This window comes from Lissotriton helveticus, chromosome 12, assembly GCF_964261635.1.
Source record: "Lissotriton helveticus chromosome 12, aLisHel1.1, whole genome shotgun sequence".
In the NCBI taxonomy this organism is placed as follows: Eukaryota; Metazoa; Chordata; class Amphibia; order Caudata; family Salamandridae; genus Lissotriton; species Lissotriton helveticus.
The window spans coordinates 300,271,939-300,295,853 of record NC_136073.1 but is presented as its reverse complement, the minus strand read 5'-3'; the positions used below and the strand labels follow the sequence as shown (position 1 = coordinate 300,295,853).

General features: G+C 42.7%; 1 protein-coding gene across 4 annotated transcripts in view; it reads left to right on the top strand.

Moving 5' to 3' along the window:
- ZNF423 (zinc finger protein 423) overlaps positions 1-23,915 on the top strand; it is a 504,645-nt gene that overhangs the window by 422,489 nt on the left and 58,241 nt on the right. For all 4 annotated transcript variants that reach the window (XM_078671308.1, XM_078671307.1, XM_078671310.1 and 1 more), the window contains 2 exons: positions 15,633-15,764; positions 17,800-17,915. In XM_078671308.1, the coding sequence (XP_078527434.1) occupies positions 15,633-15,764; positions 17,800-17,915 (248 nt within the window). The remainder of the gene's footprint in view (positions 1-15,632; positions 15,765-17,799; positions 17,916-23,915) is intronic.

Sequence of the window (23,915 nt, the reverse complement as noted above, 5' to 3'; positions counted from 1 at the left end):
CAAGGCATTCATTAGAGAAATGAGTCAATAGTTGAAGCAGTAATAGGGGAATTTAGACCAACGAGATAAGGGTGACTCTTAAGGGAGAGGAGTTGGCCTAACGGCTAGGGCGCTCGACCTCGGAACTGGGGATCTGAGTTCGAGTCTCGGTAACAACGCCAAAAACCTCCTGTGATTCTGGGCAAATCACTTAATCTCCCCGTGCCTAAAATTAATGTGTCCTCATGTAACGTAACTGGTGCTATGTAAAGCGCTCTGATACCTGATTCGATTCGGGTCTAGTTCGCGTTATATAAAACTCTGCAAAAAAAATAAAATAAATAACAAGTGCAAACACTCACGGACACAAATGAGGGTTGTGCTGCGTTTTGGCTTTTTCTTTTGCACCCATTCATGTATGTGTTCGGGTACATAATATTCCTTTATCTTGCTACCTGTGTATTGTTGGTTGAGCACACTAAGTGCAGTGTTATTGCTTGGACGGCCGTGCTGTTGTGAACATGCTTGTATTTTCAGTACTTTAAATATCCCCTGGCAGACAGGAATGTAGCTACGTTTTTATATTTGGAAATATGTGTATGTAATTACTCTTTGTCCTATTCAGTACAAGCAGCTACTTGTGCCATTATCATGCACAGATTTCGTTAAGACGCCATTAATATGTTGTGTATTTACTCCTCTTTGGTTATTCTCTGGTTCCAATCTAGTTATGAGGAAACATCTCTGGATGGACATCTTTGCTTGAAGCAGTGGGCTTAGGAAGCCAGGTAGTGGTACAATAAAGAAACTTGGCCCATACTCTTGGGAAGCCTGCATCACTTGCTTTTTTGATACAGAAAGCCATTCCAAGATGCCGTAATGTAGACACTAGCTTTATCCACTTGTCTATGCCTAGATGTACCCCTCCAAGAACAGAGGGGCATGCCCAAGCGGCTGACTGGACGGCAGCAGCAGTGAAAGCTTTTTCAGAGGTGTGCAGGATGTCTGCAATTGAAATGGACAGCTCACTGAAATAAGATGCACATGAACTTGCATATTATGTTTCGTGCTGCAGGAGCAGCTCTGCCGAATCGTAAACTAGAAAGTATAGGAAAGTGAAGACAACAGTCTTCTCCCGCTCTTCCTTAAGGATGTAGAACTTAGTTTCCACTTAAAAACTGAAGACAGCTTCTGTCTTTCACTGCCAAAAAGAGCGGGTGACCCCTTCCTAATGCAACACCTCACCCCTGGGTAACCATGAGCTTACGGAACCTCCTCCAATTGGAACGGCTCACATTCATTCTTTCCATTCACCACTCTTTCTTGTAACCCTGTGCTCCCCACTCCCTTCCACTCACTTAGTTCTCGGACCTTTGGGGCAGCACTCCATTGCTTTGTACACAGCTGGGCAGGAATGGCTATTTGGGACCCAGGGGGAAACCCCATAGTAGTGTAAGTACCAGTTGTTCTTTCAGGGCCACATGGGCAGAAAGGTCATTAGCTTTCCAGCCTGGCAAGCTTCTCTGGGACAACAGCCACAATTTTATTGTAGACCTGTGTATAAGTTGATTCCTCATATGCCGTTGATCCCTCACATCCTCCCCCCCCCCCAAGCCCCCCAAAAAACAAGTAGTCAAACTCATTCGCTACAGCTACTCAGTACACTAGAGGGGCTCAGGTGAACAGCTCTTGCCGACTGCTGCTTTAAGTGTCTGTACACCTCCAGTAGCTAGGGATGCAGTCTATAAGTTCCATGCATCAATACATTCTGTGATCCGTTCATCTGTGTGATTTAACCGCATGCGCGCTAGCGGTTTTCCCGCTGTGCGCTGCGTTTTTAAAAAAAACGCGTTACATGACGAACTCAGCTCGTCATCAGCGTACGAGCGCCGTAACTCATGACGAGCTCAGCTTGTCATGAGCGCTGAAGTGGTTAACGGAGTTATAGAATGATGTGTGGTATCCCGCAGAAGTAAACCATTTGTGGGCAGCCATTTTGTATACATGTAATCCTGGATACATGAAACCGAATGTAAAGGGAAACTGCATAACTTGACTATCTAAGGGTATTCTTAATCATTGTGGTCTTGGGGTGACCAATTCTGTTTGCCTTTTGTGTTAGTTCAGTTCATAGTCTCCCTGTTCATTCACACGCCTCTGGTGGCTCACAATTGATAGTCTCTGATTCACCGTGAGCGACATCGGATGGCGTTAGCATGAAGCAAGGCATGCAGCTTTTCCAGGGTTTACTTCCTCGCAGGCAACTTATGAAGGATGCTGCGCCTCGAGGTTTCACTGTGCTTCAGTCTGTAAATGTTCGTTGCCTGCTGGATTTAATTATGGATGTTAATGTGGCCACGCCGGTAGAGGAAGCCACACGCCATAGCGTGAATATTGTGGCATAAACAGTTTTCTTTGTGATATGTGGGCAGATTATTTTCCAGTTGATTTCAAGCTATGGCCCCAAGCGGTCCCGAGATCAAAAAAAGATAAGGGTCAGTTACAAGGTTGAGCTCATTCTGTGTTGCCATAGCAACTGACCTCCTGCATCCCTCCGAGGGCTGTGCCAAGTTCCCTGGGCAATAGTTTCACTGTCCATGCCATCAATCCCACGCCTTTCAAGCTCTACTACGTAATTGTCAGGGTACTGTTGAGAAGAGTACCTCTGTCCCACTGCTGCCAAGTTAAGGCGAGCACGGCTCATTTGTGTCTGTGGGAGCCGCAGGGGAGGAGAGATGGGTCCCATCTCTCCATACAGATATTGGAAAGAAGCCTCCAGGGCCTCAAAGTAGGACCCATCTCGCTCCTCCTGGATTAATTAGGACAATATAGGCAAGATATACAGCACATATGTGTTGGTAAAGTGAGACAGGGTGAACTAACAAACAGTAATAAGCCAGAAAGGCATCTCTCCTCCGGTAACGTCAACTAAATTTGGAAAAAGTTGTCATTTTAATGTATGGCGAGCATTTGCTCATCAGAGGCTTTTTAGCAGAGGCTCGAGCTGTAGGGGAAGCCAAGAGTCTCTGTGAAGATATATTACCTTATGAGTACGTACCTTTATCGCTTGTAATGATTTAAATCTGTAGTCCATGAACACTTCTGATCTGCATCCCAGAGTGTTATCTCACCTACATACATCCCTTTATCACTGCTTTTGCATGCTTTTTACCATCATGCGCATACCTCTTTCTCTGCTCTTAGATGTCAGTGTATGGTAATACAAGCTCATATGTTAGTATAATAGTTTTTTTTTGTAGCATAGCTTATCCTATTTTATTGCATGTATTCTAAAACGTATCCATTCAGTTTCAGAGAAATTATATGTTGTTGGACAAATGTATGTCCATTAGCCAGAATGGCATCTCTCTCCTGGTAATGTCAACTAAACTTGTGAAACGTTGTCATTTTAATGTATGGCGATCATTTCCTCATTAGAGACTTTTTAGAGTTGTCAGGGAAACCAAGTGTCTTTATGAAGATATTTTAGTTTATAACTACCTTTCCCGCATGTTATGATTTAATTCTGTAGTTAATGAACACTATTGATTTACATCCCATAGTGTTATCTCACCCACATGGAAAAGAAAGCAAATGCATTCCTTTACCACTGGCTTTTCCCATCACGCGCATACATTTTTGTCCGCTCTTAACAGTGTATTGTAATACCAGCTCATATGTTAGCATCCTAGTTTTTTTTGTAACATAAGTTGTCCCATTTTATTGTAGGCATTGCAAAACTGTTTCACAGAAAGTATATGTTGTTGGACAAATGTATGTCCATTACCTCTATATAAACATATATATATGTTTGAATGAGTAGTATAGTTATGACCCACGCTCTCGTTTTCTATCCAGAGTGGGTTTAAAATAAATGTTATTATTATTCTTTGGTATCAAGCAGGGCAACTGTCCTCCGCAGTAGTATGAGAAGTGGTAAACAGGTGATCCCACATGGCAGATATGGCTGACTCTCCTCGAGATAAATGTACCATAGGGTGAAAATAGCCTCCCTGCAATAATGTCGCGTAGAGTTACTAGCCTTGCAGAGGCATATCTGTGGTACACTGCAGGGTGGGTTGTTGTCCCCTGACTGGGTATCATTCTCTGCCAAGAGGATGTGATTTTACCTGTAACATAGCTTGCCAGCCTTTGAACCATCAGGTTAAAAAGACAAGCATCACATGTAGCTTATTTTTTATTGAAATGCTTGAATATTGAAACGGGGCGCTTGGGCTGCTTGCATGCAGGAAATCTTGTCAGACCCCTCTGTAGAAGGGTAAATACTGATTTGAGTGACACTTGGGCCTATAAAATGTGAAATGACATCTTTTGTTGCCCTGTAGTAGTCCCTCCTACCATCATGTGTTAAGGGGGAAACAGCATTTACATCTCATGCGATACATTGCATTCCATTACAACGCTTTACATCGCGAACCATTACATCGCAAGTCGTTATGACTTGCTGTAGGGTGCAGAAGGTGGTGGATTAACAATCCAACACCTTCCATGCTGTTGCACAAACTGGAGTAGGAATAGTAAATTATAAGTCCAGCGCGCCCCCTACAGCAAGTTGTTGTAATGACTTGCGATTTAATGGTTTGCGATGTAACAAGCGGTCATTGTAATGACCGTGTTGTAATGGAATGTGATGTATCGCATGCGTGGTAAAGAGATATATACGTGTTAAGGACCACACATTACACAAGGATTAGAAACAATGGGTGTTGTCTCTGGTGTGTGAGGTTTTCACTCAATTGTGAGCAGGGTTGTATTAGTATAGGGGTTCATCGCGTGCTAATAAAGTCATGCCCCTGTACTTCCTATGCATAATGGGCATTACGAAACGGACAAATACAGTGCAAATAAAATCCGAATATAGACTAAAATATCCCTTGTTTGCATTTGAGTAGCTGATATTGCCAGGTTTCCCAGAAGTCCACCAGCATGTTTGGGAATGGGGCAACGCCTTTATACCTAGGAAGGGTCTACACAGCTGCCCTTACTGCAAAGCGAGGAGGAGGAACACAACCTCCCCCCAGTGCGAGGTATATTTGCCTTTCGCTAAGTGCATTAGCCAACAAGCTGGACATTTCCAAGGTTAATGAAAAACCACCCATTTACCTCTTTGTAATGAAGAGGACTTTCCATGCTTAATCCCTTTCTGTCTTTATTTTCTCCTCCAGTAGTTTACATTTCTGCCTGATTTGGTAGAGGTAACCTTTCCTTAATATGGGCCATGGTGTCCAGTTACATATAGCCACTGACTGTAGCAAAAGTGGCAATTAAAGTACCTCCTGGCTAAACGGTTCGCTGTAGTCGTGTCTATCATGGAGCCACACCGTACAGTAAGGAAAATTGGCATAAGGCAAATCTAATGAAAGTACATCATTCTTGAGTCTGAGTTTTGACTGCCTAGCTGTAAAGCAGACCTATTGGTAGTAGTATACTTAGACTGGACTCTGGATCTACCATTTTCAACCATTGGCTTTCCTTGACGAGCATCTTTCAGTCAACGGCATGAGACTTTGTCAATCACTTCTTGGCTCACCCCATTGGTGGATCCATCTCTCCCATAATCCGTTTGGCTGCAACTTCCACCTGCCCTTGTGTGCTTGCATTGAACTACATGAGGGACTACTTCACAATTATAGTCTTCTTTGTCCAGTCCGGATAACTTCTTGGAGGTATGTGTGCATGTGGTATTTCTTCCTCTCATGTTCCAGTGCTGCATGCATTAGCACATTAAACACTGACCTAAAGGCTTTGCCATTGCTTGTTTCTTATGGCAGTCAAGTTGTAGCCAGGGAAGCTAAATTCTGCATAAGACCTTTTGGCCCTTGGTCACGGACAAAATTTAATCCAGAAACCACAGCTAGAGCAGTACCGTTTATGTATCACAAACTGATCACTGTCAATTTACAGAAAAAACAGACTTATTAGAAGTCTTTCCTTTCATGCATTGTTGCACTGACCTCATTATTGCAAATGCAATTTCTTGTACATAAAAGCCCCCTATCGTAAAAAAAGATTTATGGCAAGGCTAACTTCGAGCATGCATTTGACCAGCCAATGCAAGACATCAAGAGTAAAACTACACTGCAAAAACTGCAAAAAGTAAATGTTTAATAGCCAGTTGATGCTCAGCCCCACCAGTGGAGACCCAGCAAAATAGCAGTAGCCCAGGTTTCAATACTGTACACAAAATCCACAAAAAAGCATCATTATTTATAAAGTATGAAATCATGTACGCAACAAGCAACATGGGCTAAGTACGCTTTTTTACATAAGAAGGAAAATGGACTCCACCACAAAAACACCAGCAGCAACTCATTTTAACAGAGGGCAAGAAGTAAACACTGCTTGCTGCCCGTCTAAGGACAGCCCTTCCATTTATAAGCCCGTATTAGGATATTTGGTGCTTTTTGTCCCCCACAGCCTGTTTAAGGTCAGCCTAACAAATGTGGCATGTTTGATTTTCATAAATAGGCAGATGACCTCAAGGATGGCATAGTGCCCTAAAAAAACTCTAAATCCCATGACTCTTGTAATTTTAGACACACCACTATATTAAGTACATCAACGTGTTTCGACTGACAATTCAGGCTTTTAACATAAGAAAGACCCCACCATTTATGGACCATGCGAGTTTAGATTGCAGTATCAATTGTTCCAGAAATACAAATAGGATACTACATTTGTTTATATATGCTATCAGTCATTCCAATGTGTGAGCACATTTTATGTTGCATGTTATCTCTCATTCTCCTTCTCAAAGTGGCCAAGTGAAGAGGCCCTTGTGGTGGATAAGTCTGCAAGAGTCAGTAGCATTAGCTACTATCCAATTGTAAAGTCCAACCATGTAAATTATGAATAGCGGTTGAGTGGCTTTCGGAAGTCTAAAATGTGGCCTCTGACTAGTAAGGTCTCTCATCTACACTTACGAGTAGTACACCATTTACTGTGACATTGCGCTTTTCTTGTATGAGAGCCCTCATTTCGCTCATCAGAACTTTGGTGTATGACATAACAGATGTAAATGTGCCATATTTTTATAGCTCTTGCCACCGATAACTTTGTGCCCTCTGAGCATGTAGAGACATCACTAGGACTGAAAAGTACTTGATTGAGCGGGTTAAGAAAAAGAGTTAAAATTCCGCATTCGAAAAGCATGCTTGATACACCGTGAAGCCCGAACACGGGCCATTTTTTTTCTTCATGTCGATTTTTACTTTACCAGGTTTGCTTCTGTTTCATTGATTTACTTTTTATTTTGTAAGCGCTATTAATTTATGATTGACTTGACTTGAACCACTCACTGCTCTGCGCACCTCATATTTGTAACAATTTTGACCACATCTATTGTAGCACTACAGACCAATGGGAGATTTAACACTTCTTTCTTAGCCGGATATTACTGTTTGTCGGACTCCTATTTGCAGGTAAACTGAGTTGGTGACGATGCAGGACTCTGCCTTAAAGTGGGGTTCATGTAATCCCAGCTCTTCTATCCAATCACTGCGGCTGAACCCGAGAACAATGAGCCGCCAGCTTCACTGCTGCAGTTCAGCTGGGTCAGTGCAACCCACTAATCCCCACTAACAGGCAGTAAATTATGTGCCTCAAAATTTATACAAATGCCTGCCTTTGACATCAGTGGGTACCACCCAGGTTTCACCTTCAGGATGCAGATAATCAGCTCTCATTCTGCTCGCCTCCCTCAAGACCAGTATGGAAATAAGTATGTGTCTGTCAGGGATCAAACGCGTTTGGAGACAAAAGTAGGTAGTGCGAACATTACAGGATACTATCATCTCCCCACGACACTTTTACACAAAGCGCTCTGTTCCTCTTTTTGGCCTGACACAGTTTCAGCCTGACAGGCTCCAGCAGTCTTGCTTGTTTTAAACAAGCACACATCCTATTATTTTTTTGGGAAATGGAGTGTAAAATTGATGCTTTTTTTCGCTTTTGTGCCCCCGCTAACGCCCAAGATCCTTGTTTGCGTTGCATCATCTGGTTAAGGTTGTAATAAATACAGCTCTTCTCATTTCCGTTGAAATAGATCTAGCGCAGCGAGCTGTCAAAATCTGCATTTTATCTCACAAATGAGGGCGGAGGACTGCATAATTTACTTGAGTAATGAGATGTTCTTTCATGAATGCCGATCGTGATGCAAAAAGAAGCAAAGTTTGAAGAATCAACACATTCTTCCACAAAAGCCAACATTGAATTTACAAATGGGAACCTGATGTCAGTCGCTGCACTGTCATCACCTCGACAACAAAATGTGTGTACACTGACAATGTGTGATCTTAAATGCCATTGAAATATTCCAGTTCAGATCCTTCTACTGGGCTAGGCTCTACACCATATCTATCCAAGTAAGCTAAATTCTAAAAAGAAATCTAAAACTGCCATTGGAAAATTAGATTTTACCCTTCTGAGTTTTAAGTAAATAGCTGCATTTTCTTAGTATTGCTCTAGACACTGAATCCGTTCCATTTCTCAATCTACATCTAGCATGCTTAAATGTTTTGTGGGAAGATCCCTACAAAACATTGTGCAGTCTCAGCAGAGCTGGCCTTTGCTCAGAGAGGGCCATGGGCAAAACCAAATTCAGCGCCCCCTCCCGCTTGTCTTCTTTAATTGTCTATGTATTGAAAATTTAGGAGGAGTAGGGAAGGTGAGGGAGCAAGATTAAGGAGCACCATTAAAAGATAAACAAGTATCAGACCAGGGCGCTAGCAGGCTTCCGAAAGTGTTTAAACACACTCTTCTTTGAACCGAAACCATTGCTAGACTGCTTCAAGAAGCTCCAGCTCTCCTCTAGAGGACGGCGCCCTGGGTGTGATCCGAGCTAACATGCTCTAAAGGCTGACCCTGAATATCCGTTTGAAGTGCAAACAGCCAGCTAAACTGTCTCGCGTGTGTCTATACCAAGCATATGCAATGTGACATAAATACTCTAGGGTTGGTTCAGAGCCCTAGATTTGAATGAAATTTGTTCCTGGTTGAAATCTTTTATTTTTGGAGAGAGTATATAACACAATTCTGTTGGCAGAATTTCTGCAAGGTGGAAAATTGCACGTGCACGTTCCACTTTATGAAACCCCTTCTTCTCCACCCCATTAAATTTACGGGTGTTCCCTCTCCATTCCCACCCAGAAAAATCCCTTAACCTTCCTCTCATGCTTGTGACGTTAGCAAATATATCACGCTTCTTTCCTTGGAAACTACGGGCAAGAAGCAAAACCTCAGGATGTGCAAGTCGGTCACCTACTTTTGCATGTAGGCCCACTTTCAAATGCCCACAATCCCACCTTAATCCAACACTTGCAAATTCGAAAATTCCACCATACTTGTGGAATTTCTCCATTTGCAAATGCACTGAGAGCACGTAAAATTTGACCAGTCCTTATTCTGTCAATCAAAATTGAATATTTACCACCATAAGGGGACATTTCAGACATTAAAGTTCAATTTTGTTGTTCAAAATGTTCTTTGAATGGAGCCCTCAGTATTTCCCCGCAGACAACCATCCACTTATCCAGAATAATTCTCTCACCTATGCAAAACTGAGAGAACTTAGTGGGTCTCTTATAGGTACACCGTGGCGAAGTTATGGAAAGAGATAGTGAGCTAGCTATCTGGAAAGAGGTTGTGGAACACCAGGCCAAACGATTGTTTGAAAGAAGCTCCCTATTTGTCACTAAAGGTTAAAATATTTCGAAATGATTCATTTCCCCCCAAAAATGATAGAACTGATTGAGGAGTATTGTCTGGGAGTTCGTCCCGGTCCCTAGTAGGATGGAGATAGGAGCGAGTCGTTGGGTAGGGTTTATTAGCTCTTTTCTGTTTCACATGCTCGGGTTTGTGCATGAACAGTGCAACAACCCCCAGATAAGCATAAAGGGTCCAGTTATATAGTCACTGGTTAGGATCTTAGCCCCTTCCATGCTGATGACAGCCCCCGGCCGTCATGCATCACGGTGGGCGTGTGCTGATGACGGCTGGGGGCCGTCATGAACCCGCCCACTCATTAAAACAGCTGCACAGGCGCAGAATCGCGGCCGCACCCATGGGGTTCAACAAAACAAGGTAAACAAATAGCCTTTTGGGTAAACGGAGTGTCAGTTTTCTTTAGGGGTTTCAAAACAAGGTAACGGTCTTGGCTATGGGTCCCTTCTTCCTCCTAGGCGCAGCTTCGCGGGGTTGAAGACTTGAACCGGCCTCCAGCAAGGGGGGGGGGGGAGAAAAGGAAAGAAAACGCACAAGACAAGCGTCAGGGTCTCTGTGTGCACTAATTACAGTAGGGTAGGGGAATTGTGCACGTCACACACCGGACCCTAGCTGTGAGGTGCCTAAGTGAGGGAATATAGTGCTAGCGTCGCAGTGAGGTGCTCAGGTGGCCCGTCCACACCCCTTAAAAGAATACCCAGTCGCCCCGTCACTCGCCTGTTGCCACGGTCCTCCGTGACCGTGGTATCGTGCGATCCCGCCTCCTCTGGTTCCCTCAGGGGGCCGGTCTCGCTCGCGTTATCTGGAGTCTTTTCGGCGTCCTCTTCTTCTCGATCGATCTTCCTTGTGATGTCCTCGCTGGTCTCCTCACACTCAATGGTGTCCGGCTCCTTCTCACCACCCTCCTTCCCTGCATACCCGGCCATTTGTGTCCGTGGACCGGATGACGTTGTGCCCGGTGGTTGCTGGACATCGACAACGCCAACCCTACTTCCGGTTTGTTCCAGCCTGGTGGCCATCTTGGGTTGGGTCGCGGCGACGGATCCCTCACAAGTACGTATGCAACCCTGGTACAAAAAGGTTTTGCATAGCTATTTATAGCTTAAAAAATAGTATACGTCTTCCTTTAATAAATGTTACCCCTTTACCGAAAGCATAATTCCTTCAGCTCCGAATGCGGTATTGTTTGATTCCAATGTTTTATTCATAAATCCCTTTATAATCTGGCCAATTCTTTTGTCCATAACAATTGGTCATAAAATGCTGTCTCCAATCTAGACCTGCCAGCTTAAAACAAATCCAGAAAAACCCATCACTTTGTGAGGATGGGTTCAGCTCCTTGGAGGTGGGTGGAGTGGGGCAGCTGCCTGAAATGACACTGCTGCCCTGTTCCCCCCACCGGCTTCTGACCCAAAAGTTTGCGGAGGCTGCTGCCTAGTTCCAGGGGTGTCTAAGACCCGTATTGACATCAGAAGCTTTGAGACTCGGAAGATGAGCTGAAAACCCACTCGATGCAGGGGATTTCAGTCCTCATTTACTTCCTCCGGGTAGTTTTGACTCCTCAACTGGTGACCATGTCAAGCGAGCTGCTGTTGGTGATACGCGGTGGCACTGTGCGAATTTACAGGTCTGCTGGTTATATATTGTTAATGACAATTTACTATATCGTATAACGTAGTTGACATCTTTTACGTCTTCTACACGGTATTTATTGTTATGACGTGTATTTGATGCATGTGTGCTGTGAATTTTGTTTCAGTATGTTTTTATTCTATACGCTTGTTTGCTGCACATTTTTATTTCCTACTTTAAAATGGACAACATGCAAAGTTCACTAGGACATAAACTCATTCAGGCAGCTTATAAGTCTGGCTTTCTGATAACTGAAAGACATTTGAGTATGGCAATGCAATAATAATAATTACTTTTTTTATATAGTTTTTTCCCACAGTTCTGGTTTCTTGATGTTCTAAATGACATATGTGACTATAATTCAATGTAATCTAATTTAGAGACTTTGAAAGGGTGAAATGCTGAGCTGACTTTGTCCGGATTCGAACTCATGATCTGCAGGTCACACTCCCCTTAATTCCGCAAGCCATTCAGCCTAGTATCTAGTGACATTTTGGAGACGACTGAAGCATTCACCTTTGCCCGTGTCTACAAATCGGTGGAATTTCAGATCAATAAAAGCCTTGTGTTTTGGAGCCAGGGGAGATGAGAGTGAATGCGTTTCGAAAGGTTCAAAGACCAGTTACTAGTTCTCATTTTGGTTTGTTGCAGCTTTTAGCACCATACAAAATGGGATGGCATTAAGCCTGACTATATGAGAATTAAGATTATCGGGGACCATCAGTGGTTTCCCTTAGGGAGGGCATTAAGTTGACCCAGTACTGCTAGTTCTTGGCACCACAAAGCTGGTAAATGGCGCATCATACAGGACCCTACTAGACCGTTTTTTTGTGTGGCCTTTTTCCAGTTATTTAACGTCGCTGTGTGAGAACCAAAGTTGAGAAGAGTCTTTGGGCAGGCAGTTCGGGTCATGGAATGAACAGCTGTATGTACCCTACTACTCCTGCCCATCAGAAGAGAATTGGACTAGCTCAAGCAGCAGGAGTTATATTATAACTACTACAGCTCAGCTGTAGTAAGGATAAGTGAGCAGTGACCACATCTCTAATTTTCACTTTTAATGAACTGGACTATTTGACCTATTCAAACATCAATTAAGTTGCTGTAGTTTTTCCTTTTTGATAAGAAATATTTGCTTCTATTGGCTAAACGTTTTACATTTTATGAAAGTAATAAAAGGTAATATGTAGTGTGCATGTAAGCAGAATTGAGTCAGCAAGAGCAATGAGAAGCTGTGAAACTGGGGGTGCATGCCTTATTTGATCTAGCTCCTAGAAACACAAGTGAAAAGACAAAGGTTCAATTATATGACACGGAGCTCATCAGCAAGGGCGTCCTTCTACAGCCTGCAAAGCTGTGAGTGTCCTATAGGGGAATATAATAATTGTTCTGGTATCCAGAGAGAGCAGAGGCTCTTGGTACAGTGCAGACCAATTATTATAACAGGGGAGAAAACATAATTCAATAGTGTGAACTTTGGGGTGGCTGCGAAAGGGGTGGAGCAAATAAAGTGTAATACGCAGGAAAATTAATCTGCAAGGACATGTGGACTAGCAGTAGGTCTTTCCAAGTGATGAGTGGATGAGTTCCTGAACAGTTCAAAATTTCCACTCATTTAGGGTATGAAGCGGGCTTATCTGGAGGGTCCTATAAATGAAATTGTAGTTGAATTTGGTGTTTAAGAATGTGGGCAGATTACACCCCAGTTCCTTTTTTGTTATTGTTTTTTCTGCAAATAGAACCATACAATATTGAAAAATAGGCACAGAAGAGAAATTAAATCCCTCCAGCTGACACCGCTTTTGGGTGAGCTGTTCAGTAACCCCTTCGGTTATAAACTGGTAAACTTTTGTATTCTTGGGCATTATCAGGGAACGTGGTAACTCCCTGCATTGTTTCTGAAAATGTTCCAATTCTAGGATTGTGAAATCTTTAAGAGGGATTTACTAAACAGATGGAAAGTTTGGAAATAAAGTTCTTGTAAGAGCAAGTTGAACATATGTGCTAAACAAACTGTTCACTGCATCTTTTTGCCTTTGATTTCCGTTACCCTTTATTTTAATGAAGGTTCTATTTCAAAATCTATCAAGTAGAGGATTGAGGTCCACATGTTGCAGACCAGGGTCTTTGTCACAAAGTCGTCTTATAAAAATTCTATAGATGTGAATATCACGCCTCCCGGCTTGATGGATTCCTTACGTGCCTGTTAGACCACTCTGCTTATGCGGTCTTGCCACTTACAGAACTTTACATTTTGGCATTGCTACCTGTTGTTTACATTTGACAGAAATTAGTTTAACATTGTCCAGTGTGTGAATGTGGTTGCATAAGATCATATTCATCATTGAAAGGTAATTGGCAGGCAGAATGCTTGGATACAGCGGATTAATGTAGTTTCTAGTTACATTGCTTAAATCCTCTGACAAACACAATACTAGCGAGATAGGCGTGTGCTTATGACTACTGCACTACCCTCAAAAGTAATGCTTGCATAACTAGTGTCACAACATCAACAGCATTAATATAACACTAGGGTTGTACTCCTCAATAACACTGCGGAAATGGTAGTTTTGATCTTTAAGGCTTGATGTTTAGATGATGATGCCTTATGTTCCTTTGTAAGGCGCAATGGGCCTGATGTACTCATGCCAATCACAAACCGGGAATGTGCAAATTGCACTCCACCTGGCTTCCGAATGGGTATGTAATTTACCATGCAAACTGTATACTAATATCTCCGATGGCAAATTGCACATTCTCGGAGGGTCACAAAATAACCTGCTTTTCAAATATTAATTACACAGTTCCTTTTATGCAACCCTCGGGAATGGCTACTAGGGCAAAGGAACGAAGACCATCATCACTGCATTTGTTTTCCCAAATGGAAAATATTTTCCTGAAGGTGCCCTGGCCCAGAAAAGAGCTAGATGCAGTTTCCAGAAAACATTTCCTGTTTGTAAAGACATTGACAGAGCAGAGAGTTGTCCGCTGGACCTCAAGGCCATCCAACGTGATTCCCATAAGGAAACCTGTCCTACAGGGACAACTTCCCCTTTGCAAATCAGTTCTTTTACCATCTTGAGAGGTAATTCAATGGTTTGGAACTGAAATTGAGGCCGCAACGCATTGATACAAAGGATAATGTCTCTTTCACACCCTCTCCTTTCCCTATTCAGAAAGGGAGGCAAACCCCCGTATAGGGGCCGTAAAGACTTTTCTGAATCTCAAAAAGGACTTTGTACATTGTGAAATGTGTTTTATTTACTTATTTATTGCCACCTTAAAGTCTGGTTCACGGGCTTTGTGATTGCAAACACATTTATGTAGAAGGGCTAATATGTAATTTGATAATATGTATTGATATTGCCAGTTTCTTAACTCACAGCCTTTAGAACTAGTATGCCTCAGAACTATCATGTTTCTGGGGGACCTTTCCACGCGCTTTTAAGGTTTTCGCTACAGAGGGATGTCTGAGTCAGCTTGTTCTGCTGCTGTGTTATTTTGTTCTGCTCTGTCTATGATAATAGTATTACTTGTATGTTGTATCTTTGACCACAGCATTCGCATGCAAAAGGATATGGTTATGTTAGATGATCGAACTGAATGTCAATGAGTTGTGGGTGTTTACTTTCGGTGTCGTATGGGTGGTTGGCATTACCATTTATTAGCAGATCTTTTGGATCTATGACAGGGAAGTTGCACACCTGTTAAAGGTAGGCTGACCTGGTCTTGTAGGCCATGTGGCCTATCTGAGCTCTGTTCAACATTTCTATGTTTTTGTATAATGCGCTCTTTGTTTGCGATGCAGATGTCTCTCATAGTTGGTGTTATTACCCTATCGGCATTCTGCAGTTTCAGGGTTCTGTATAGCATGTTTCGTTGTGTGTGACATCTCGTAGTGGCTAGTGAGTAAGCAGGAACACAATAGCCGCCTTTAAATCCTATTGACAGTGCTGGAGGTAAGTGAGCTGTTTTAAGTTGTTCCACAGTATCATGTTGGTGAAAACTTTAAGAGGTTTAGTTTAGTTTGGTGGTTAGTGCTCTTGCAAAGGACACAGAAGCCGCCATTATGGCCCACCTTCACTGTGTTTGCTGCATATGAGATGCAGCGTCTAGTAAGTTCTGAAGAGAGAAATGAAATAGCTGTAACGTTCATTGCAAAGCACAGGAAAACAAGTGTAACGCTGTAAGGCTCCCATCTACTGCTTTCCATACGACTCCTGCATTTCCGATCCTAATCTGCTGTGTCACTAACAAGTTGTCTCTTTTGAACCTTGCAGAGGAAGGCATCAATCATGAGTGCAAGCTGTGTAACCAGATGTTCGACTCCCCAGCAAAGCTGCTGTGTCACCTGATCGAGCACAGCTTCGAGGGGATGGGAGGCACGTTCAAATGCCCCGTTTGTTTTACAGGTGAGGCCTTCGTGCACGGTTTCATCCACAAATGACACACTGGGGGATTTTGAGTATCCAGCCCCGCGCCGACTGCTCCAGTCGGTGAACACTTACAGGACGTGTTCCTCGATGCTGAGCTCGCATCAAGGAGCCGGCGCTCCTTTTCATCTTTCCTCGCTGTCAGATGCCGCGCGAGCTTGCATAGATTTAATCTAATTGCTGCAATTTGTAAATTTTGATTGCGACATGAAAAACATGACACACTCAAATGTGTGGTTTCGAAAGCGGTCCTTGGCTAATCTGTGCTTGCTTGGTGGTATTCTGCTTGGATTCCAGTGTAAAATAAAATAGGCTGATTTTACAAAGGGTTCTCGGTAGCACAGCCGTTTCATTTTTGTGTAAACCCATTCCTTCCCCAAAACATTTACAAAGTACATTTTGTTGTAATCGAAGGAAATATTCCCCTTTCTAAAATGTTGGCTATCTAGCAATATGCTAAGTAACTCCATAAAATGATTAGCCTCTTATAATGTCCTTTTAACATTCGCGAGCAAGAAATTATTACAATTCCCAAATTGTTTTAGCCCCAGTAATGATCTCTAAAACGCAAGCGGCCCTGCTTATGAGATTCCAAGATGGCACTGTGGTTTACCTTTCATAATTTTGCAGAAGCCAGGGATGCAGTTGAAAAGGCCAGGTGAAGGTTACCGCGCCTTGTGGGACCAACTAATCCCTCGTTCTGAAGAACTGGAAAAACTTCAATGTTCAAAACATGTTGTGTAGATACCAAAAGATCTATTTGTCGTGGGTAATTTAACATGTGCAAATTCATCAGCCGGTTGGCTGTGGAACTGCACTGCTATTGGCTATTCGCTGTTGTCTTGACGTCCCAGCAAGGACAGAAAGCCTAACGCCTTACTACTGGGAAGCCTGATGACATGATGTGCGTAAACCGTCCTGCATACATCTCCAGGAGAGCTGGACTTGGAGGCTGTGAGGGGACATCTGTGTGCCTTATTTGGAGACGGGTGGGTGGAGGGGGGCATTATGTTCTTATGCTGTTCAAAATATGGGACTCCACTCACAAAAAATTGAGGCAGTGTGGGTTGATTTTAACACGCCAACCTACTGTAGTTTTATGGTTTTATTTCAATTCACCGATGTTTTCAGTAATATGCATAGAAAGCTGCACCAGGCAAGGGTTTCCGGGTGTAGTTTCTAATCCTACTACTGCAAATATTTTTTGACAATTCCTATGGGCTTCTATTGTACATAGAACAGAATTAATCATAGGAGACGGAGATCACCCAGTGCAAAAGCAGACTTTTTCTTCTCTGTGGGAAAAAACATTCTTCCCTGTGGAGAAAGTCCTGCCTCCACTCAACCCCACCAAATGTAGGGGCGATTTGTTCCCCGTCACATCTTGAAAGGGGAGCTACCACACTCTTTGGCTAGAGTTAATGTCCAGCTATTTTTAGGGTGAAAAGGTGAACAATAAAAGTTGGGACATGTATGTTTGTGGATGGTCTCAAACTTCCAGGGCAAACCATGCCTTGCCACACCCACTTCCCATCCATTGAGCAGTATTTGGCGTTTTAAAAAGCTGTAAGCATCTGCTAAATATAATAAAATAAAGACGGAACAAACTGGATGCCCTGTGTTGATGAACAGCCCGAGCATGCCAGCAGATAATGGGCTGAGCCACAATAATATAGAGTAAAGGAGATTTAACTATTTGCCGATGAACTTTGTGCTTTTTTCACTCTACGTATTTGAATGTTTTGTTTATTATATTGCTGTGCAAATGTTGGCTGAAATTATTAGTCAGAAGTTGGTTATGTGAGCTTGTTCTAAAGAAAAATGTTATTGCTCTTGAAAACGTCATACATAAATGGGCTTATGTCTGCTGGTACACGCACAAGAATGATTTATTCATAAGTTCTAAGGAACCCTTGTGGTTTAGGTCTGCCTCTATTTATAGACACGCTTTGATGTGGGACTAGTGACCTCTGCCAGTACGAGAAACCTCTGATCACCCTGTCTTTCCTTCCAGTTTTTGTACAGGCAAATAAATTGCAGCAGCATATCTTTGCAGTTCATGGGCAAGAAGATAAAATCTATGACTGCTCTCAGTGCCCACAGAAGTTCTTTTTTCAAACGGAACTTCAGGTATGTTTTATATTCTATATAAGCCCTGAGAAGTATGTTTTATATTCTATATAAATCTTGAGAAAACACTGTTTCCATTAAAAGTTTAAAATCACAACATCAAAGGAACCTCTCCTATTGACAAAGCCAAAAGTTTTAATAGCATAAATCTCAGTGAATCCGGTAAAAATAATCAATTTAAATGTATACATTTTTGGGAAGTTTTATTCAGCGCAAACTCAACCCGAAGGTATCAGCATGCTTTACATGAACACCAGTTGCGTTACAGGTGGACATATGTGTCATTGAGTTTGGCAGTGTGTATAAGGCTCACTGAGTAGCGGCCCACATCCGGTGCCACATGTCCATGACATATTTACTACATTTCCAAAGCATAAAACCTCTATATGCTCAACATAACTGTTAATTCTTGCTTATGACAAACGTGCGGGAGGCCTACTCGACTGTAGAAAAGATAAATTAGTTTAGAGCCACTTTTAATTACCTGAAGTAAGGCTCTTTGGGAACATGTAGAAGCAGGGCTGGAGATATCCTGCAATGCATAGATCTCTTCGCTGCATAACAACAAGCTTCCTTGAATAGTTGAGATCATGGTTACATGAGTAGGCTTGATCACGCATGTTGAAGGCTAGGTTTGGGTAAGTAATAAAGTGCAAACAGTGACACTGGATCCTTCTTGGTGTCTTTACATAGTATATGCATTCAATAAGTTCTCCGAGGCAATCCCTGTTTTTTTATTTCTCGTATTTATTAGCGTCTCTTTCTCTTTTTATCCTGGAACAGCCACAATGGCAATGTGTTATGACACAGACTTTTATTATGCAATTGTGTAAACTGACGGATGTTTGTAATGGTTTTCATTAACTGTACAATAAAATTTACCTTGCCTTACCCGTTCACTAAGAACCAGGTGAACTCACCCACAAAGAAACAATGAGTCTTATGGGCATATTCCCTTCACTCCGCAGGGGGAGACGGTGTTGGATTTAAAATCCAACACCTTCCCTACAGTCCGCACTGACTAGAGTTGGAATAGTAAATGTTACTATTCCAACATCCAGCGCCCCCCTCCGCAAGTAGTTATAATGACTTGAGGGGTAATGGTATGCTTTGTCACAATGCGATCGTTGTTACGACCGCGTTGTGACAGCATGCGGGATAATGGTATGCGGAGTTAAGAGGCATATTCAGTCCTATGCACTCTTCCTTTGCCCTCCCAATGTAGCTGCTCAAGATTGTGCTTCATCCCCGGCATTACTCCTTAGGTGCCTTGACTCGTATTGAATGAGATCTTTGATATGGTTTCTTCCTTAGTCTTTGATGTAATACTTTTAAAGAAGTTACGTTATTAGTTTATGTTGTGATCATATTCCTAAAATCGGATGATCATCTCCGGCATCAACCTTCACTAACATTCAACTTCACACAATGACAGATCCCTGCTTAAGTTCCTCGTCTGCCAAACTGCACTCTGTCAACCATGCCCTGCAGTGGGTACCCTAATCACTTTGTACTTCGTCTCACTCTGTGTCTATAGGCACTCTTGCACTTTAATGCACCCCCTCTTGTAGTATGCATTTTCTCTTTCCTACCCTTGTATAGATTGTACTCAACCCCCAAAGGATCCAGCTTGGGGTGCGACTTAACTAAGAATATCACCTTTACAGCCACCATCTGCCTAATAGTGTATCCTACACTACTTGTAAATATGTTCAATATTTATTACATGTATGTATGGATTGTGTCATTCACTTCCTTTTTATGCAGCCCCTAAAGCTGACTATCTGCCTATAAACTACTTGTGTTGCTCTCCACAGTTTTTGTAATAGAAATACCCAAGACATTCAAATCCGAATACTGCCATCCACTTTATGCTGAAGACCACCTCAAGCACGGATCTCATCATTGACTCTTTTATGGATATCTTTGCTGAATTCCTACTTCTTTAGAAGAATCTCTTCCAACTTAGTGACCTCAAAATGTATATCAAACAAAAGGAAACAATAACCGTATGCTGTTGTCTGTCTTCAATGATTTAGATTTTTGTGCAGCTGGATAGTAGCCCAGCACTCAGATGTCATATCCTTCATCTGATACTTGCCTTTACTCTGAGTAGAGACACACAAGGAGATGGCAGGTTGCGTGTCAATGCTTTTCTTCCATTGTATATTTGAATCCTCCGCTGTAATTTCACAGCTCCTCGCGTGACATTTTAGTTGGCTTACCAAGTTTAGCACTAGAAGAACGGTTACATCTGCTCCCGCCCATGCAGGATAACCTCAATACATCATAGCTGCTCCTTTTTTGATGGTAGGCTGATAACCTAGTGGAGTTAATGGACTTGATTGTCCCCAGTATATGTAGACCTACCCTTCCTTTAAAATACAAAGAGCCACATAGTTCATTCATAAATTTGCAGAAGCAAAAGGCCTCAAGAGAATTGATGCCCTCAACTTAGTCCTTAATTTGAGCCGGTGGTTTCCAGTGCTTGGCACCAGCACTTAATTGTCAACACGTGCCCTTTTGGCAGTCTGCCACATGGAGGAAGTGTTTGTCTAATGTAGAGATGACCTCAGAAACAGTTGTTTACTAAATTCAAGGTACATTAAAATGGCTAGTTCTAACTGCCCAAACCATTCTTATAGCTTTGGGGGCTTGGAATAATCTGAATTGTCACACTTGTAGCGGTGTGATAGTAGTTGTGTTAGTACTGTCATTGGTAACACTGACAGGGGCAATGGGTGGTGCAAACTGCAATGGCCTCCTTTTAGGACCCTGGCACTTATTTTGTTACAAATTAGGCACTGCCTCAAAGCTATCATCCGTGATGACACTGTCTGTCTACTTCAGCCAAAAAACACAATAAAGGAGCTGATTAAGATGATTTAACAACAATGTTGTATGGCCTGTCCATTGGAAATAGAAGAGTCCCCGATGGCCTCATTTCCAGCTCACTCTGCCGAGGCTGGCTTCGGAATCCTGTCAGTGTTTGTCGCCGAGCGATGGCGCTCAGGTACCTTGCTTCTCTGGCAGCATTAGTGCTCTTAATATCTCATTTCAGGCCCGGCTGGTGGGGGGCTAATTACATTCCTTTATTTTCACTTTCCTTGCCCTTTCTTTGGGGTGCCTGAAGTTGATTCAGACTTGCCTCACGCTGAACCTGTCAAGCCGCCCAAGAGAGGCGAGGCGTGCCCCCAGTGGGAAAATAGCAGCCTGGCGCGAAGGGCTTTCAGAGAGGCTCTGTAACATTTGAATCTGTTAATGGACGGGGCTTCAGTGGGATGGCTGGACGATGAAATTCAATGTGAAAATATGGTATGTGATTTGTAATACAATGGAAATTTAAAGCAAAAGAAGAACCTCCTGCAACGTTTCCATCAGCCAAGGAGAAGGTTTAAATGCTGAGCACTGCTTTCTTAAGATTTGTATTGTTGTTGCATTTATGGAGCGCTTACTACTCCTGTCAAACATCCCATTAGAGCGGGGTCCAGCATAGGTCATGGAGGGCCACCTTTTCAGCTTCATCGGATAAGGTACATTTACATTGAATGCATCTGAATGGAGCTTATTTATATTGTTTCCCAGGGCAGTGGCATTGCCCCTGGGTGTGTGGGATAAGCTGTACCCTTGCAAACTGATTGTTATTAGGCAGAGACTCGAGCTTTTTGTAAACATTGAACTGCTCTCAGACCCTCCTAGTTGAATTGTTACATTGCTTGTCGGGCTCCAACTAGAACAAAACCCTAATCAAGAATTGCAATAAATGTATTATTATCGATGACCAAAAATGGAAATCATGAACTGCACAGCGCATAGTATCTCGCGGGAAGATGAGCAGCGGTGTAGCAGGGGGGCGGGGCTCTCCCCGCTTTTACCTGCGTTCATCGTGGGGCAGCAAACACAGGATTCGCCAGCACCCCCGCTCTTACATGCGGCTACTGCGGGGAGGCAAACGCAGGGACGCCACGGGCGGGAAAGGCCTAGCTACGCCACAGAAGATGAGCATAAACTGCGCCTTCAAGTCTGTACCCCATTCAGTCTTTCACTAGTGGTTCTGAGGGGCCTGGGGTTGCGATTCTCTCACTGTAATTGTGGGACCGGAAGTTGACTTTGAGAGGGCTGTTTCTTTCAGCCATCCCATGTAGTTATGATGGATGTCTTTGAGTACAGAGTTATTAGTCTTGGTTGCTCAGTGGTAGTTAGGAGCTATGAAATAAACAATACAGATGCGCGCAGTGAAATGAATGTCAAATTCAAGCATGTTACTTTTGCTTGCATTCTGATTATGCAGTTTCTAACAGGCAGCACAGACCATTGTCCCTGATTACAGTGTTAATGGCCAACTGATTTGTGCAATTAAGATTTTTAATTGCATGCTGCCTAATTGTATAAGTGTTAACCACAACAATTCTGTGAAAATTGGCACTTTTGTTTGAGTACTAAGCAAAATTCCCATTGAAATTTTAAATTAGGGTTTGACTGCTTTTGAATCACTCGGATATTGTAGGGTTATAATTTGAAGCGAAAGAAGGTCCCAGAAAATGTCATAAAATGATCCTGACTACTTTCTCAACATAAACCTAAGTAGTCAATTGTTTATCTTATTAACTGGATCAATTAAAATGTATTTAAATGATATGAAAGTTTGCATATATATTCGGGAGATGAGTTTCCACGTGGCTAAGAACCACACTTGTATCTAATGTTAGATTGAAAAATATTTGTAATACAGTGTAATGATGATGCACATGTTAAATAAAAAAATTTAACAATGGTTTCCCCCAAGGAGTACCTTCATGAATGTATAGAAGAATAAATCATACGTGGAACTATTGCAATGTGGAACCGTAGGAGAATGAATCCTGTAATGAACAATTAATCACAGTAAAATAGTAGAAGGGACACATAAGACCCCCATTGCAAATATAACATTAGATATATCTCATATTATGCCACTTGCATTCACGGGGGCATTGTGTGAAAAGGAGGGCGCAGTAGGGCACCATGCTCAGTGCATTGCAACTTCTTCAAGGATCAATCAATCGTTAAAAAGCCTTAGACCTCAAATGTGGGAACTCAAAACAAGTGGCAATAATCATTTAGATCAGGGGCTTGATCCATTGATGCACACACCTCCAAAGATTTATCAAAAGCTGATGTTTCAACCCAAATAAATTTGAGCTAGTCAGAGGAATATCGTAATTCATCAAGAATAGCCTGAATGCGGTTCAATATATAGAAAATTGTTTGAGTACTTGCATATGTGGAGAAGTGTGGCTCAGTGGTTAGAGGCGGCAGACCCGGAAGCTGAGATCAGCTGTGGACCAGGGTTCGATTCCCCGCCTCGGCGGGTCTCGGGCTCAAAAATTCCACGGACTCGACAATTCTCGCTCCGGTGCCTACTCGACTCACGGGGTCACACTCTGCGACCCTGGGCAATAGCTTGCTTAATCTCCACTACGGCCCCTCGCGGCGGGATGCCTGGCTTTCACCTTGTGAATACCCTGCCGGGGTATCTCTCACAGGGGAATACCAGGACGGGTTCCCTAAGCAAGCGCCTTGAGACCCCTGGGTGAAACGTGCGCTATATAAATCGAAAATACATTTACATTTACATACCATTGATTCAGGTAATCTGAAATATTGCACCAGTGACCTTTCTCGTCAAAACACATATGCTATCTTCTTCAGTAAGTATAGTCACTCCAGAAAGCTCCTGGTCACTCCTGAGTCACCTCTAACATATGCTTTCTAATTAGCGATATGGCACACATGAGGACACAGTAGGCCATTTACCATCAGTCAACCAGTTTGAGGCATGAAACAGGAGTATTTAAATGAGTGACATTTTCATTCTAACTGGATACATTCTCAGTTGTACGTACCTTGATTGATGCCACACTGTATAGTTTACAGCACAGCCTCTCCTTCAATGTGACTATCAGTGTAGCCCAACAGTTTAAAAGCATCAAGAGCCCTTTCTCTTTTGCTGAAGTGAAT